This window comes from Geotrypetes seraphini, chromosome 14 (genome assembly GCF_902459505.1).
Source record: "Geotrypetes seraphini chromosome 14, aGeoSer1.1, whole genome shotgun sequence".
NCBI classification, from domain to species: Eukaryota; Metazoa; Chordata; class Amphibia; order Gymnophiona; family Dermophiidae; genus Geotrypetes; species Geotrypetes seraphini.
The window spans coordinates 58,067,157-58,084,837 of record NC_047097.1 but is presented as its reverse complement, the minus strand read 5'-3'; the positions used below and the strand labels follow the sequence as shown (position 1 = coordinate 58,084,837).

Sequence of the window (17,681 nt, the reverse complement as noted above, 5' to 3'; positions counted from 1 at the left end):
ATGGGAGACAGGGTCGAAGGAAGAGATGGAAAGCCAAGTAAAGAATAGCACGAGTTCAGTTCCTCACCATTTCCTGTGTTTCGGGATCGCCCTGTGCACTGACTGTCATTTTTACAGCTGTACTTGTCTTCCATCTTGACAAAAAAGAATAAAAGAAATAGTTATTCTGTACATGATTTCTTTAACTTTGAGTGTTTCTCTGAATTTAAGCTTATCAACTTATGCTGCCTGGGAGTTTGAGAGGAAGGACAGTGTAGGGCAGGGGTGTCAAAGTCCCTCCTCGAGGGCCGCAATCCAGTCGGGCTTTCAGGATTTCCCCAATGAATATGCATTGAAAGCCGTGCATGCACATAGATCTCATGCATATTCATTGGGGAAATCCTGAAAACCCGACTGGATTCCAGCCCTCGAGGTGGGACTTTGACACCCCTGGTGTAGGGGAAGCAGGGAGAAAGAGAGAGGCATGGCTAGGAGGTGGGGAGGGTGGAGAATGGAAGAAAAACAGGGAGTGGAGGAAGAGAAGGAGAGGACATAAGCTGGGAAGAACAAAGAGGAAGGAAAAAGGTAACAGGGTAAAATTAGAAAGAAAAGGAATTAAGAGGGTAAGAAAAGAGAGAAGATATAGAAAGAGGAAGAGCAGAGCAGAGGAGGTGAAGACTAAGCAGTGAATAGTCTTGATTTATTTTCCCATAAACTAAATTCTGAAATTGTTTTTCCAGTTGTGAATGTTAAAGTTGGAGCGTTATTTAAATATTTTATACACTCAAGTTGATAGGTGAAGTTATATAATAATTGATGATATAGCATGATTGCTTTGTATTGGATTCTAAATACAACTGGTAGCCAATGCTGTTGTCGGAGATCTGGGGTATCTTGGCATTCTGGTTATCAATTTAGATCAGTGGTTCCCAACCCTGTCCTGGAGGACCACCAACCAGTCAATTTGCATGCCTGTCACCTCCATTATATGCAAATCTCTCTCATGCATATTCATTAGGGTTATCCCAAAAAACTGACCGGCTGGTGGTCCTCCAGGACAGGTTTGGGAACCACTGGTCTAGATACCAAGAGGGCCATTTTCAATAGGACGTTTTCTGCAAGACGTCCAAATATTGGGTGAAAGAACTAGCCATTTTTAACCTAACATTTAGCACACCTTATTTTTCCAGGGTGTTCTTATAAACTTTTATACTTTTGAGCCTGGGAGCTTGGAGCATTATTCTGTCGTTTTGAGCGCGTCGGTTTTGCGTAGAGATCTTTGTTGTAATCCACAAGTTCATCTTTAGGACCAGCAGGGACCCCGGAAGAAGACAATTGTGTCGAAACATGGATCATGTAGAGTCCATATGTTTCTAGAGGTTCCATCCCTAGATGCATTTATGTCAGGGGTGTCAAAGTCCATCCTCGAGGGCCGCAATGCAGTCGGGTTTTCAGGATTCCCCCAATGAATATGCATGAGATCTATTAGCATACAATGAAAACAGTGCATGCAAATAGATCTCATGCAAATTCATTGGGGAAATCCTGAAAACCCGACTGGATTGCGGCCCTCGAGGAGGGACTTTGACACCCCTGATTTATGTGGATTACTTGTTTGTTCCAATAAAGCCATCAACTTGGACATTGATTCTTTGTTTTTTTGTGTGCGCTTTTTGTGGAGTGAATAGGGTCAATTTCTTTTGGTGTTTCAAGGGTTTTCGTGACCTAAACGTCTGCGCCTAAGTTAGGCACCCAGTGGTTGCTAACGCAAAAACACGCCCACTTTTAACTATGCATTTTACACTAGGACCCAGATGCACTAAAATCAGTGATTGTCTAACAATCCTCACTAAACCGGTTTTGACTGGTTTAGCAATGATTGGATTTGCCGACCCAGTGCAGAAAACAGCTCACCGCGTGGTTTTCTGCACGATCGCTCCTTCTCTGATCTGACTGAAATGCCATGTAAACTAGCTGAGCGACTGATGCTCTAACATCGCTTTGCGATGCACACACAAAAAAAGTGATCGCTTTTAGCGATCCAAAAACAGTGACCAGTGAAGACCAGTCGCTTACGTGTCTTACAGATAGTTCAGCTCTGAAATTAATATAACATTTATAACATTGATACCATAAATACAGTTTTTACACTAGCGGGGACGTATACGTGTGTTATATGTGCGTTGTGAGCACGTGTGTTGAAGGCGCGTCTTATTTTATAAAATATAAAAGAGAGAGGGCAGTGAAAAGATGGGGCTAATGAGAGAAAGCTAAAATTTTAATTCCTCATAATTAAAATATGTACAAGCCGGGCCAGAACTTTATACAGCACCACCCTCATTTATGCCCCGCATTTGCGTGGTCTGCTGCTACCTCTCCGCAAAGCATCAAGAGATTCCCCTCGCTGTGTAAAAGCATGTGAAATGCCAGCGGTTGTTAACCGCGTGCGCTTCTGCTCCAACGTTCAACATTATGGACGGCGGTTGTAGGCTCTGATTTATGCAGGCTGCCCTTTCCCTGGGAGGAAGAGGAAACGATGATGGCGATCGAAGGAGGGAGGACCGGCTGCCACGGAGGAGTCTGACGCAGCACATCTGGCGCATGCGCCCACTGTCGCTGTATCAACTGGACTACTCTGCGCACGTCCGAGAGTCGCTCTCACAGCGATTCATCGGACGGGGTCGCAACGGAGATAACAGCGAACCTCTATGCAAATCATTGGCCTGCAAACTTGTTTGAGCATCGATCGCTGTTTCGGAATCGTCCCCCCCCCAAAAAAAATCAGCCCACAGCGATCCACACAGTCTTACTGATCATGTTTAGTGCATCTGGCCCCAAGTGTTTGTCGTAGAATCATGCCTGCCGAATTAGGTGCCTAACTTTTAATTAATTCCAATTAGTGCCAATTAAGAGGTGTTTAGCCTATTACTCAGTTAAGTTAGGCGCCTACATTGGGTAGGCGCACTTTGTCGAACTTGAAGGACCATGTCTAGGTGCTGGTGGAAATGCAGTTGAGCAAATAAATACCAGTATTCTTTAACGTGTGTGCAGGAACAGTCAAAATGCTTGTGGCACACCCATGCCCTTCCCATATTAACACTTCCTTTGCAGTTGCACGCTATAGGGTTGTGGGTATATGTATGGGTGGAACATGAATATTCTCCTATACATCACCCATGTTGTGCCTCTCCTATGCTCCCCTATCTCTCGCTAGTGAATTCTCAGTCCAAGTCCTACAAATATTATCTTTCCCCCGTCTTCATCCTTCTGCCTTATGACTTTAGCTTTCCTCTAGAGCAGTGGTTCCCAACCCTGTCCTGGAGGAACACCAGGCCAATCGGGTTTTCAGGCTAGCCCTAATGAATATGCATGAAGCAAATTTGCATGCCTATCACTTCCATCATATGCAAATCTCTCTCATGCATATTCATTAGGGCTAGCCTGAAAACCCGATTGGCCTGGTGTTCCTCCAGGACAGGGTTGGGAATCACTGCTCTAGAGAACATTTAACACACCTTCTCTCCTCTACCCCCGACCCTTGCACGCTCTCTCCCCTTTCTCTCCCTTTTGCTCATACTCCTGATGTACACAGTCAGTTTCCTTTCCCCCCCATCTTCTTCCCTTATCCTCCTCTTCCTCCCATTGCTTACCTCAGGACAGAATCCTTGCACTTGGTTCTCTGTCAATATTAATTTTGTGAGGATGACAAATACTGATGATCCCTAGTAAGGGGGAAAAAGAAGAGAGAGGCCAATTGTTAAAAAAATATATCATTATCAGGTTTCCTTAATTTGCCGGATTCTGGAATGCTTCGCACACACTTTAAGGGTCCTATTATTAAAGGGTATTAAGCTCTTAACATGTGGTTAATGCACACTAAGGGCTAAATTATATAGATGGTGCCCAAAATATCGGCGCTGAAAAAAGCATTATTCTATAAGTCATGCTTAAAGTTAGGCGTGGTTTAAAGAATAGCATTTATGTCAGGAAAAAGTCCCCGCAGATACCACGGGAAACCATTCAATGTCATTCTTTAGTGTCTTATGTCAACCTCAGTCCTTTTACACCAGCATTCTTCAATGCAAGGCTTGAGGGTCAGTGGCTATGTCCATTCATACTCTGATTCTTATGTAAACCCATTGTGACATCACTGATGATGTTGGCTCTTAGGCACTAGTGGAATGAGGCTTTATGACATCACAATCTCAGCTCTGGAATGTTGGTAATCTTTGGGTTTCTGACAGGTACTTGTGACCTGAATTGGCCACTATTGGAAACTGGGCTTGATGGACCTTTGGTGTGTCCCAGTATGGCAACACTTATGTTCTTATGTTCTAACCATCCCGTGTCATTCTTTAGTGTCTATCTCAACCTCAGTCCTTCTACACCAGCATTCTTCAATGCAAGGCTTGAGGGTCAGTGTCTGGGCCCATTCATACTCTGATTCTTCCCTCGCTCCTTAAGAATGACATGGAGATGGTTTCCCATGGTTATCCGCGGGGATGGGAATGGTGACAATTTCTGCCACAGTGTTATTCTCTATGGCAGGAACCGCAACTACATTTAGGAGTGGCCATTTTGCACCAATGAAAATGTGGTACAAATACCTGCACTTAAATTTGGGCGTGGATGCCCTTATTCTATAATTATATGTGTAACTTAAAGTAAAGCCCCCCAATCCACCCATGACTCACCCATGATCCATCTATTTCCACGCTCCCTTTTTTGCCTCATGCATGAAATAGAATTGATTTTAATTAGCACCAGCAATTGCTTGTTAAGAAGTCAATTATTGATGCTAATTGGCTTGTTCAATTAAATTGTGCATGCAATTTGGATACATTATCAAAATTGTGTGTACCTCCTCTTCGTATCTCCCTTTCCTGCCTATTTCTAGGTACTCTGTCTCCTACTCTATGCCACAAGCACCAGCTCTGTGGGTGCTAGAGCACCTCCAATATTCTTTCCAGCACTGCTCAGACATCAGAGATGAATCTTCTCAATGTAGAGCCACAAGGGAAAGGAGAACGTAAGGCTTTGTCTCTATAGTTGCTGTCCCACCGCCCCCTGCAGCCTATTGGCCAGACCTTCCTTAGCCGGCCAATAAGCTGCAAAGAAGGTAGGACCAGTAGCTTAGAAGACACCATTGGTCAGACATTCCTTAGCCAGTCAATAGGCTGAACGTGAAAGCAGGACCCAGAAGGTTGGTGTCTCCTAAGGTTCCTAAAATGGGCAGCAAATAGGTGTTTTTTTCCATTGCACAAGTAATTGATTTTTAACAGAATTATCCTCTATGAGTAATTTTATAAGGGGATGCCTAGTGTAAGCTCATTTTCAGTTTCTATTTAAGTCAGTTTTATAAAGACAAGTAGGTATCTTCTTATCTTTATAAAAACACTAGCGTAAGTGGCCAAAATGTCACCTATATTGCAGACATCCACCCTTACACCTGCCCTAGATTCAAAAAGAGCGGGCTTGATGCAGGAAATAATGGATTGAGGTGTGGAGGAGGCCAGTGCAATATAATTAGACTCACCTGAGGTGGTGTGACGTAATCAGCAACATCCATCACTCGATTGCTATACATGCCAAGCCCTTTCACCTTGGTCACCACAGAAGACTCGATGGCAGTATCTCGTATCTGGTAAGCCTTCTCATGGATGAAAACCCACCTGAAATGAGCAAATGAATGAATGACAGTCATCTTCAAAATGTAGTTTTACCAAGAGTAAAGTGGACAGAATTGGCAATAAAGTGGTTGGGATACAAATGTTAACAACAGTTGCATTCATTGTAGTTGTGGCACTCTTACTTTTTAGTCAAAAAGTATTATATTAGACAATTTATTTTTTTATATTCAACTAAATAAATGTTTAATATACAGTAGACTTTCCGTTATCCAACACCCATGAGGATTGGTAGATGCCAGATAACTGTAATTTCTGGTTGCTTGAGAGTTACTCTAAAAATAGCTTTGTCTCATTTCCCTCCTCACTCTCTATCATCCCCCCACCCTCGCTTGTAGGTCCAGCATCTGTTCCTCCCTTCCCAACCTTCTTTCTAGCCTGGGTCACTTTCTCTCCCCCACTTTCTCCCCCCCCCCCATACTTATGGGTCCAGAATTCATCCTTCTCCCCTCCCCTGCCCACCCTGCTGGACCTTTCCCCCACATACACTTCTGGTCCTCCTCCCCTTACCTCCCCTTCGGGTCTGCTCCTCCTCCCTCCATATGGGTCTGGCCACCTGGACCCCCACCCCCCCACACTTACTCAAAGCAGCAGCATCCGGTCAGCAGAGGCAGCACTGTAAACAGGCTGCTTGTGGTCAGCCCCAGCAGGGCACAGAAGTGATGCAGCAGGGAAAGGCCCTGCTGGGGCTGACCACAAGCAGCCTATTTACAGCGCTGCCTCTGCTGACCGGCTGCTATTGTTGCTTTGGGTAAGTGAGAGAGGAGGGTTGGCGAGTCAGAACAGCTGGAGGGAGGGGGGGGGTTGGCGGGTCAAGACTGCTGACACTGCTGTTTCAGGTCTGGAGGGAGGGGGGTTGGTAGGTCGCTTGTGGTGGAAAGTGGGAGCCCATCAGACCCCACCAAAAACTATTGAACTGACAAATAGATGAAGCATAACGGCTTATGGGGTGTTAGACAGTTGGGTACAGTTGGTTTGGGGTGAGGTTTGGAGGGCTTCCCATACAGTGTAAAGGGTTATGGTGGGATGAGTAACTGGGACACTTTATGTGAAATTCACGTCCCACTGCTCTGCTGGAATGTCTGAATGGACAGTCTAATAGAAAAGCTGGTCTCTCCTACTGACCTGCTACATAGGCCATACAAGTGCTTCTCTCCCAGGAAAAATTGAACTCGGGGTCTTTTTGCCAATCATAATTTTTTTTTAACCGTTTCTTTGATAAATCAAAATTTTAAAGTGAATACAACATTAATACACGCACGCAGCTGTGCCTCTTAAAACAATTTTGGTACAAAACTATTCAAAAGCAGATTTCTTAAAAAACCCCAAGAACCCTGAGTTGGAGAGGGAGACAGCGTGCCAAAATCAACCCGACGCCTTTCTCTCTGGTCAAAAACCAAACTTCTGCCTGGTAATTTTTTAGAGCTTTTCTGCACTGTTCCTCGGGTGAAAGCACCTACGGATTCTCAAAGGGAATTTATTACCCTGTTGCTGTGGGAATCCTAATTCAGCCCAGGTTTCTTATCTCTAGACGGTCTGCATAAACATGTACCAGTCATAAATCCCCCCTCTCAGGCACCAAATTCCCAGTGCTACATGCATAGCACAACCTTTGCTTGTGGCTTGGTTAGCACAGACCACATTCCACAACTCCTTGCTTGAGGCCCTCTGTTTTCTTTCAGATTCCTTCAGATTTCAGAACAAACATATTTAGTAGTGCCAACTATAATAAGAATAATTATAATATTATTTTATTACTCACTCACTACATGCAAATGGCTTGTTTAGTATGTTTTTCATTTATACATTTTATTTTTTGAAAATGGCCAAAAAAGATAGATGCACTAAGGGAGAACTCGTCTACAAAGGCCATTTGCGAAAATAAAAAAAGATGGCCGTCTTACGGTTTCGAAAATAGACATTTTTCCTACCAGATTTTTGGATGTGCTTCACAAAACATCCAAAGTCAGACATAGACATCCTATCGAAAATGCCCCTCCACATCTCTAGAAGATATGAAGAGGCAGTAAAGACCCATCATATTGTCAGAATGAAGACAAATGCTGACACTTGGAGTATAGCATCCAAGGAGACTTCCAGGATGGAAAAGAGGTTAAGTCTTCAAGAAATCTCTCCACCAATACTCCCCCTTAAAATGTCAATGACAGCACTAACATCCCAATTGACTCATAAGAAACAGTAACATCAGAAGCTCACCCAGTTGAAATGGAATATTAAGAGAATTCAAAACACGTGGAGGGGTATTTTCGATACGATGTCTTAAGTCTGAGTTTCGACATCTTGGGAAAGACATCCAGAAATTCAGTAGAGAAAATGTCCATTCTAAAAACAGCAAGACGTCTTATCTTTTTTTTTTTTTTTTTAATGACCTAGTTAGACGTTTTGGTCTTTTTTAATACATCTATCTTTATTGACCATTCTTGAATATAAAGATGTCCATATGATAAACGCACAAAAGCCAGCTTTTCGGATGTCCTAACAGCCAGCATTCTTAGCAAACTTGGCACCACAGAGTATTTCCAAGGCCATAATCTTCTCATCATGTGAAACTGAAAAGTCTTAAACAACCAGTCAAGAGTCTGCCTGGTGAACAGCTACCATCCATTGGAGGCAAAGAAATATTGAATGTCCAGTGACTGCCTGGTACTCTTAAGGGATGAGTTAAAGAGAGCAAGAGAAGAGTACTAGGGGTGAGGTCGTGAGGGAAAGAGGAAAGATTGGGAGGGAGTGGCGGGGAGGGGAAGAGTGAAGAATTTGTGATTTTAAGCCAAATACTTCTTGAAAGGGGTAGGTCTTGAGATGGGACTTAAATTTGACATAAGATGGTTCAAGTCTGAGATGTTGCAGAAGGGAATTCCATAGCTTTGGACCATAATTATCACTCTAAGAATTAAAAATTATAATTATAAAAATGTACAATACATAAAAACAAATCAATAAAGAGCACCCAAAATAAAAACAGTCATTAACATCGTACTACATACAATATTGCAAACATAGTAACCTACCCCCCCTTTTACTAAACCATGATAGCGGTTTGTTTGTTTGGTTGGGTTTTTTTTTAAAATCTTTATTCATTTTTAAACTTATAATAAGTATGATAACATATCCATACAAATAACCATAAATATATCACTTAATAATCAACAATGATACATATAATATTCTCTTATCTTCCCTCCTCCCCACCCTTATCTATCATATAATCGGTTCTTAACGCAGGGAGTCACACTGAACTTTATGAGCATCGGGAGCAGTGCAGAGCATTCAGTTCATCTCCCTGCGCTCATAACCGCTATCACGGTTTAGTACATTACATTACATTAATGACTTCTATTCCGCCCGTACCTCGCAGTTCTAGGCGGATTACAAAAGAGACTAACTGGACATTTCCAGGGGAATTAAAATTCAGGGAGTTGGCTATATGGTTGAGTCTTTGGAGATGAAGAAATAGCAGAATAGGAACAGACTTTTGGGGGGAGGGAATTAAATGGGAGGGGGGGATAAGGGGAGGGGTTAGGAGAGCTGTATAGTAAATGACAGCAGATAAAGACCTGAACGGTCCATCCAGTCTGCCCAATAGTCACACTCATTATATAGTCATGGTTAAATTGTCTTTTCTTTAATATTTTGGGGCTATGACCATAGAAGTCCGCTCAGTACGGTGTTTAGGCTCCCACTGCTGGAGTTGCCATAGAAGCCCATTCCAGTCTAACCTAACCATCCTGTCACTGGAACATCTATCAAAGCCCTCCCCAGCTCATTCTAAACCAAATCACCATATAAGGGACACAGATCACGCAGGATTGTCCAGTACTGGGAGTTAGAAACCCCTCATTTTCTAATGTAGGTAGGCAATTCCGGTCCTCAAGAGCAAGAGCCAGGTCAGGTTTTTAGGATATCCACAATAAATATGCATGAGATAGATCTGCATCTCAAGGAGGCAGTGCATACAAATCCATTTCATATATATTCATTGTGGCTACCCTGAAAACCTGACCTGGCTCCGGCTCTCGAGGAACGGAATTGCCTCCCCCTGGTATAGACAGATTAATTCTGTTATTTTTAAACCCACTGTAACAAACCTTTCGTATCTCCCCAAGTTCTTATCAGACACCTACTCAAGGTGATGGTGTTTATGTAAAGCAGTGATTCCCAACCCTGTCCTGGAGGAACACTAGGCCAATCGGGTTTTCAGGCTAGCCCTAATGAATATGCATGAGAGAGATTTGCATATGATGGAAGTGATAGGCATGCAAATTTGCTTCATGCATATTCATTAGGGCTAGCCTGAAAACCCAATTGGCCTGGTGTTCCTCCAGGACAGGGTTGGGAACCACTGATGTAAAGGGGTGATACAGACTTTGGGTATAATATAGACCAGGGGTAGGGCACTCCGGTCCTTGAGAGCCATATTCCAGTCGGGTTTTCAGGATTTCCCCAATGAATATGCATGAGATCTATTTGCATGCATTGCTTTCAATGCATATTCATTGGGGAAATCCTGAAAACCCGACTGGAATACAGCTATCGAGGACCGGAGTTCCCAACCCCTGATATTGACAGTTGCTTACAAACACCATCCGAGGCCCCACAGAAAGCACCAATGCTCTGATGTGGCTCAGCATTGAATATCCAGGTCTAATTTAGCCTGTTGCAGTCAGCATTTAAAGCAACACCGATTGTTTTATTGTACCTGTTGAGCAGGGTTGCCAAATTTTTCTTTTAGCAGCTAAGTGTTAGTTAGCCATCCAGGAGCCATTCCTGGCAGGCTAAATTGCACTGAATATCAGATGGAATAGCTTTCTCCTTTTCCCAAAACCCAGCAACTTAATGGGACCTGGAGTTCTGAGAAATGGACTTCCTGGACATTCCCAGTGATATGCATTATACAAAGGCATGGGTCTCAGTTCTTCTGGTGCTGGAAGCCACAGTACTAGTCTGCCCCCTAGTAGAAATGTAGCAGAAAGTCAGAAGCCTGTGCCTCTGAGGTTGGCACCAGCCTAAACAGGCTAGTTACCCAGTATATTCAGCTTCCTGTAACATAACAGCACTGAAAACAGTGGATATCCATGCAACACAGTTGTGTAAAGATAAAGCTTTTAAAGATTCATAGTAAAATTTACTACCTGTAGCAAGTAATAAAAGTTCAAAGATGTAGAAATTGACACTGATCACTAGTGGCTGAAGCTCCTATCCTCTGGCTGAGACAGCCATCAAAACTGGGAGACTCAGACTTCTAACAATCCGTACTGATTTCAAAAGGGAGGAAACAGGGACTAAACATGCCCCAATGCACCGAGATATATAAGTGTAGAAACTAGGACTGCCAGAGGGTCAAAAAGTCTCTCTCCTTGGATTAGGCCATTGATTCCCAAACTTTGTCATGAGAGATATTTGCATGCACCACCTCCACTGAATGCAAATCTCTGTTATAAATATTCATAGGTTAGCATATGGCTCCAGAAAAAGGAGGACGGATTGAGAAATCCGGGTTTTACTTCCATCAATGGAAGTATAAAACCCAAATGTCTCAATCCATCCTCCTTTTCCTGGAGCTATATGGTAACCATTGTGCATATCCTGAAACCCTGATTGGCTTAAGTGCCTCCAGGATCAGGTTTTGGGAACCTCTGGATTTAGGTCTCTTGGCATTTTCCATGCCGCCTGAAAGGAAGTGACTGGTTTTCTTGAGATTGGCAACATTTCCAGCCGAGAAGGGGTTACTCGAGAGATGTTTTGCTAGGCTGCCTTTGCTAAGATTTCTTTTCCTGCTAATTAGGTTCTAAAAACACCATGAATCATGGCACTCCGGAAAGGAGACAGATTAAGTGAGTTCAGCCTCGCTGTATGAAAACGGCGTGTTGCTTCTGGCAAGACCTTTAGTGAGGCAAAACCCTCCCCAGGGACCCCCCCACTGAATAAACCAAATCCATTTCCTGCATAGCAGAGCACCTTGCTTTCCATTCTGTCTCTCAAAGCCTCTGGAGAGAGGTGCTACTCATCACTGCCAAAAAAGCTTTAAGTAACAGTAACCTTGCTGCTGACCCCTGACCCCAATACTTCCATACCATTACTCCACTCATCTCAATCTAGCCTCGCATTCACAACATACTGTAAACATCTATATATACATTAACTCGTATTCTCTAAGGTTTCCTTTTTAATAATATATATATAAATTCAATAAGAAAATCCAAAACAACCAAACACATGAAAAACTATTATAAAAAAAAAACAGAAAAGCTTCGACCTCATTGCCTTAGGCATAAACTTAGACTGTGAGCCCTCCTGTGGAAAAGGTAAAAGAGATTACGGACATTGCATTCATTGCAACAATACCCCAACCTATATATCACTTACTAGAGCCCAAACAAAACCTATCATGAAGAAAATCTTCCAACTCTATGGGATCCATAGGCGTTTGCGGTGAGCGGGGAGGGGGGGAGGGAAGTGTCTTCCTCAAATATTGTGTATGTTTATCTGTGGAAATGGGAATTTTCCCTTCCCGGCGAGTTCTTTTCCTGTCCCTGCATCATTCCTGCAAGTTCTGTCTTCATCTGCACAAGCCTCAAACACTTTAACATCATAAGTAGCAACATTCTAGAGCTCAGATTGTGATGTCATAATGCCTCATTCCACCAATGCCTAAGCTCCGTCCTCATCCGCACAAACCTCAAACACTTTAACATCATAAGTAGCAACATTCTAGAGCTCAGATTGTGATGTCATAATGCCTCATTCCACCAATGCCTAAACTCCGTCCTCATCCGCACAAACCTCAAACACTTTAACATCATAAGTAGCAACATTCTAGAGCTCAGATTGTGATGTCATAATGCCTCATTCCACCAATGCCTAAGCTCTGTCCTCATTGGCAGAAGCCTCACACACTTTAAAATCATAAGTGTTTGAGGCTTGTGAGTTTAAGGCAGAGCTTACAGGAATGGGGCAGGGACAGCGACAAGGCTCACAGGGACAGGATGGTGATATTGAGTTCCTGCATGGACGGGGACAAATTTGTCCCTGTGTCATTCTCTAATGGGAACGTCTCAGATGTTCACAACATCTACATTTTCCACAGTTCAGCCCAGATCATGAGTCCAATGTTTTCTGTCACAGCACTGTTATAGTGTTTACAGAGCTTCCTTGGATGAGATGTGCTATCTTACTGAGCCTGCCAGGCTTCTTCTCAATGCAGTGCACGGAACAGGTGACGGAGTACCAAAGCTCCTATTCTAAGAACATCCTTTCAAATTCCCTTTGGAAGTAAAGTCTCTTATAAGGCTGATCTGCTGAGAAGCATATTTTTAACTAGTCCTCAAGAGCATATTTTGGAATGAAGCCCACAGATTTATGCATCTGGGAAACATTCCAATAGTCATTCAGAAATACCCTTTCTCCTACTCTGTGTAAGGGATAACAAATACAGGTTACCGTGCAGAACGAAGAGAGAATCCAGGCCTCACTGCATTCTGATTGAGGAGCAAATTTGTGGTATAACCATAGAAGTCACGTATTGTAATGCATCACAATAGGAATACTACATCGCAACGTATTAATGACAAAAGTACGAGTTTAATACTCTTGCACTGTATCTGGCTTTATCTCTGCCTCCGGGTGCACCTCCAATTTTCCAAATGAAGTGGCAAGTGGCATTCAGAATTTTTCTATAGCTTCCGTGTCCATGGGTAAAATGATTCCTCATAGGCACACAATTAAATAGAGCCTTTAATAAATGAGGTCACAGGTGATAAAATACAATATAGTAACACACAAGAATTGTACAGCTAGATTACAGCACTACTATGCTTCATTATGTCACATAATAATATTTATTTTTTTATACCGCCATAACCAAAAGTTCTAGGCGGTTTACATTAAAAAGAGCTGGACAATCAGCGAAATACAATAATACAGTAAGAAATACAAATATTTGTAAAATAGAATTTCAATAAATAAAACTCACTAAGTAATAAACTTATCGAACAAAGTGGTCTTAATTAATTTCCGAAAACTGCAATAGTATAACATAGCTTGCTGAATACATTTACCTAACCAAGATTGTTGCCTACCAGCTTGAAATTCTAGGGACCTAACTAAGAAGGTCTTACATCTACACCCATTAATTTTTGGATAAGCAAGTAAGTAGAAGTTTCTAGTTTCTCTTGATGGTCTATGCAACACAAAATGAGGGAAAAGGTAAGCTGGAGACAATCCCGATATCAGCTTAAAGCAGATACAGGAAAATTTGAATAATACTCTTGCCTCCAAAGGCAGCCAATGAAGTAAACGATAATATGGACTAATATGGTCGTTCTTTTTTAAACCAAAAATCAATCGAACAGCTGTATTCTGAATTATCCGTAATTTCCTTAGAATTTTTTTGGGTGCTCCTAAATAGATGATGTTACAATAGTCTAAAATAGATAAAACTAATGCCTGAACGATAAAGGATCAAAATATTTTTTATGGTTCTTAATTTTCACAATGTAAAAAAGCATTTTTGTACCACTATGTTCGTGTGTTTTGCTAGTGTTAAATATCGGTCTAGTGTGACTCCCGGAATTTTGATAGATTTAATAATCAGGTAGTCATGACCATTAAGATGAAGCAATGAGTTTGTTATTTTGTCGTTGGGACTAGCCAAGAAAAGCTTAGGTTGTAGGAATGTCAGCGCCATTAAGTACTAAACTAGCCGTGATTGAGTCAGATTTACAGCACCCTCTATAGAATATATCCATATATAACCATTAACATGGGAAGAATTGTAAATACACAGTGTCACTACAAACTATAGGAATACTGCACTATGACCTACTAGACCCATGAGCCTGTATTACACCTATAACCATGCAACATACCTGACTTAGAGATTAGCCATAAATGCGCGCGAGGGTCCTTCAAAAAGTTTCCGCACTTACCTATTTTCAATGGAAATTGTTGAGGGTGGGAGAAGCGGTAAGAGGGTGTGATAGTAGGACGCTGGGAAACACGTATTGCAAAACAGGGTGATTATATGGAAAAGTGATGTAATTTGCTGTTGAGATATTTAATAAAAGTGTTTAAAAAAATAAAAATGCGGAAATTTGTTGAAGGTCCCTCCGATATCCCAAGCATGTTAGGAACCTAAGAGCTGCTCTACTGGGACAGATCGAACGCCCATCAAGTCCAGCATCCTGTTTCCAATAGTAGCCAGTGGGTGAGCGGCGCCTGGAATGGTGGCACCCCTGCCCCGCCCCCCTTCCTTTCCCCCGTACCTTTTTAACATCTCTAGCTTGAGCAGAATGCCCACGTCGATGTCAGGGTTGCCCTTTGATGTCACTTCCTAGGTGCGGGTCCCAGAAATGACGTCAGAGAGAGCGCCGATGCTGACGTGAGCAGCAACCTTGCACCGGGGAAGTAAAAAAAGGTACAGGGGAAGGCAAGGGGTGCATGCGTGCAGCAAGGAGAGGAGTTGGGGGGGGGGGGAGTGGAGAAAAGGTTGCCTTTGCCAAGAGTCTAGTATTGCATCAAAGAACATATCAAAATATGCATATGAAAACCAATAATAAGCATAAGTTAAAACACCAAGGTTTGCATAGATATAAGAACATGATATAATTAAATACAATAATATGCACACACTAAGGCATCCTGGGGTAATTTTGGGATGCGTGCATGTTACCCACATGCTAAAATGTTAAAAAAAAAACAACCCCCCCCAAAAAAAATGTTAGCGCGGGACGAGTCTGGGAGCGGAGAGTGAACGTGTTCTGCACTTATGGATTAGTGTATGGACTTTGCCATATATTGACCAATTAGTAGACGCTTTGCATGTGAGTTCCTACTGGCAGTAGGGGCTCATGCAGTAATGACCATATGCTAATGCATGAGCGTTGGAACGGGGGTGGCCACAGGGGCCGTGCCCCTCCAAAGACTGACAGTCGGAGGTCAGAGGAGATGCCTCTTCCGCCTCCCCCCCCCTACCTCCTCCCCGGCTGCTCTCATTTTAGTTCTTTGGGCAGCGGCAATGAATGAGCCTGTTGCGATCATCTTGCCCCAGAACTCTTCATTCTGCAGTCTCTATTTGCTGGAGAAAGAAGACTTCCAGGGCAGATCGACAGCTTACTTGTTGCCACTACCCGAAGATTTATAATGAGAGCAGCCAGGGAGGAGGTAGGTGGGGGAGCACGGAGACAGAGAGAGAGGTCCAGGGTAGAGAGTTGCGCGGGGACAAAGTCCCACCCATCCCCCCCCCCCCCGTCCCCATCAGGATCCTCTCCATCCCCACCCGTCCCCGCCAAGATCCTCTCCGTCCCCACCCATCCCCGCAAGGAATTACCTCCATCCCCGCCCGTCCCCATAAAAAGCAGCAATTACTTCTGATAGGATCATCAATTCCACAGTTTCTTTTGCTGTTTTCCTTGTGGAATCTCTTTGGTGGAGATAATTAACTTATAAACCCCTTTGACTAAGGCTGACGTGTCCATTATATTATATAGACGAACCCTGCTTCCAAAGCCGTGGGAGTCCCGTGGGCCAGAGGGGGATCCCCGTGGGAGTCCTGTGGTTTACAGGGGGATTCCCGCAGGACCTGCAGGATTCCCGCGATCCCCGTTCCCGTGCAGACCTCTAGTCCAGGGTGGTACTTTTGCCCCTGCCCCCAACAAAATGTGTTCCGCTGCCTATGTGCTAATGGAAAAATGAGCACGTGGACCTTAATAAGGAAAATAGATATATCAGTCATTTTACCCCAGTGGTAAAAATGGCCTTAACGCAGGAATTGACCTGTATAAAGAGTGCGCTAAGGCCACTTTTTACCACTTTTGGTAAAAGGGCCCCAAAATGATCAAAGGCAAATAAACATGTATGTTCCAGCACAAAAACTTGATGTTATGAAATACAAAGAAGCCATAAGAAACGCATATGAAATACAAAGAAGACATGTAGCAGTCTAGAGGAGGGTGACAAAAATGATAGGAGGTTTGCGCCAAAAGACATATGAGGAGAGACTGGAAGTCCTAAATACGTATAACCTAGAGCAGTGTCCCGACAACTTTGTTGAGCCGTGACACACTATACACAGTGGCTGTGGCTCGAGGCATCCATAAGTGCGCGGATGTCACAGTGATGACATCATATGCATGCATGACATCATCATTTCAATGTCCGCATTTGCGCGAAGGCCCTCCAGATGGGCTCTGAGTGGCGCAGTGGGGTGCCAGCAGGGAAGAGGCACGAAGAGGTGTTGGCACTGGCTGATTGCCTATAGGACGTGCCTCTCGTCGCATGTCTGGTAGGCAGTCAGCCAGCGCTGGCAACTCACCTCCTCCCCAGAGTGTCGCTGCACACCTGAAATCTCAGGAGGCACAGAGCTTGAGATACACTGCCCTAGAGGAAAGGAGGGACAGGGGGAGATATGATTCAGACGTTCAAATACTTGAAAGGAATTAACATAGAACAAAATCTTTTCCAGAGAAAGGAAAATGGTAAAACCAGAGGACAGAATTTAAGGTTGAGGGGTGGTAGACTCAAGAGCAATGTAAGGAATTCTTCTTTACGGAGGTGGTGGAGAGGAAAATTGTGATAGAGTTCAGTAAAGTGTGGGATGAACACAGAGGACCTCCAATCAGAAAATAACGGTATATATTGAAGAACTAAGACCAGTACTGAGCAGACTTGCACGGTTTATGTCCATATATGGCCGTTTGGTAGAGGATGGGCTGGGAAGGGCTTCAATGGCTGGGATGGTGTAGATCAGGGGTGCCCAATACGTCGATCGCGATCAACCGGTCGATCGGGAAGGCAACGCAAGTCAATCGCGGAACCCATCCCGGGTTCCGTGATAGACTCGTATTGCCGTCCCAATCGACCGGCCGATCAGCCTTCCTCTCCCCAAGGTTCCCCACCGGTCATCACTTCACGCACACTCATTCTCGCTGCGCCCTTCCTTGCCTGACTGCCAGAACCCGTCTTCCCTCTCTCGCTTTCTCCCGTAGACACTCTTTGATA

General features: G+C 43.6%; 1 protein-coding gene across 1 annotated transcript in view; it reads right to left on the bottom strand.

The window, feature by feature from the left end:
* The window catches only part of P2RX3 (purinergic receptor P2X 3), a 47,859-nt gene that overhangs the window by 19,954 nt on the left and 10,224 nt on the right, over window positions 1–17,681 (bottom strand). The window contains exons 2-4 of the mRNA XM_033920679.1: window positions 5,516–5,651; window positions 3,630–3,701; window positions 68–134 (exon numbers count right to left, since the gene is read on the bottom strand). Of these exons, the coding sequence (XP_033776570.1) occupies window positions 68–134; window positions 3,630–3,701; window positions 5,516–5,651 (275 nt within the window). The remainder of the gene's footprint in view (window positions 1–67; window positions 135–3,629; window positions 3,702–5,515; window positions 5,652–17,681) is intronic.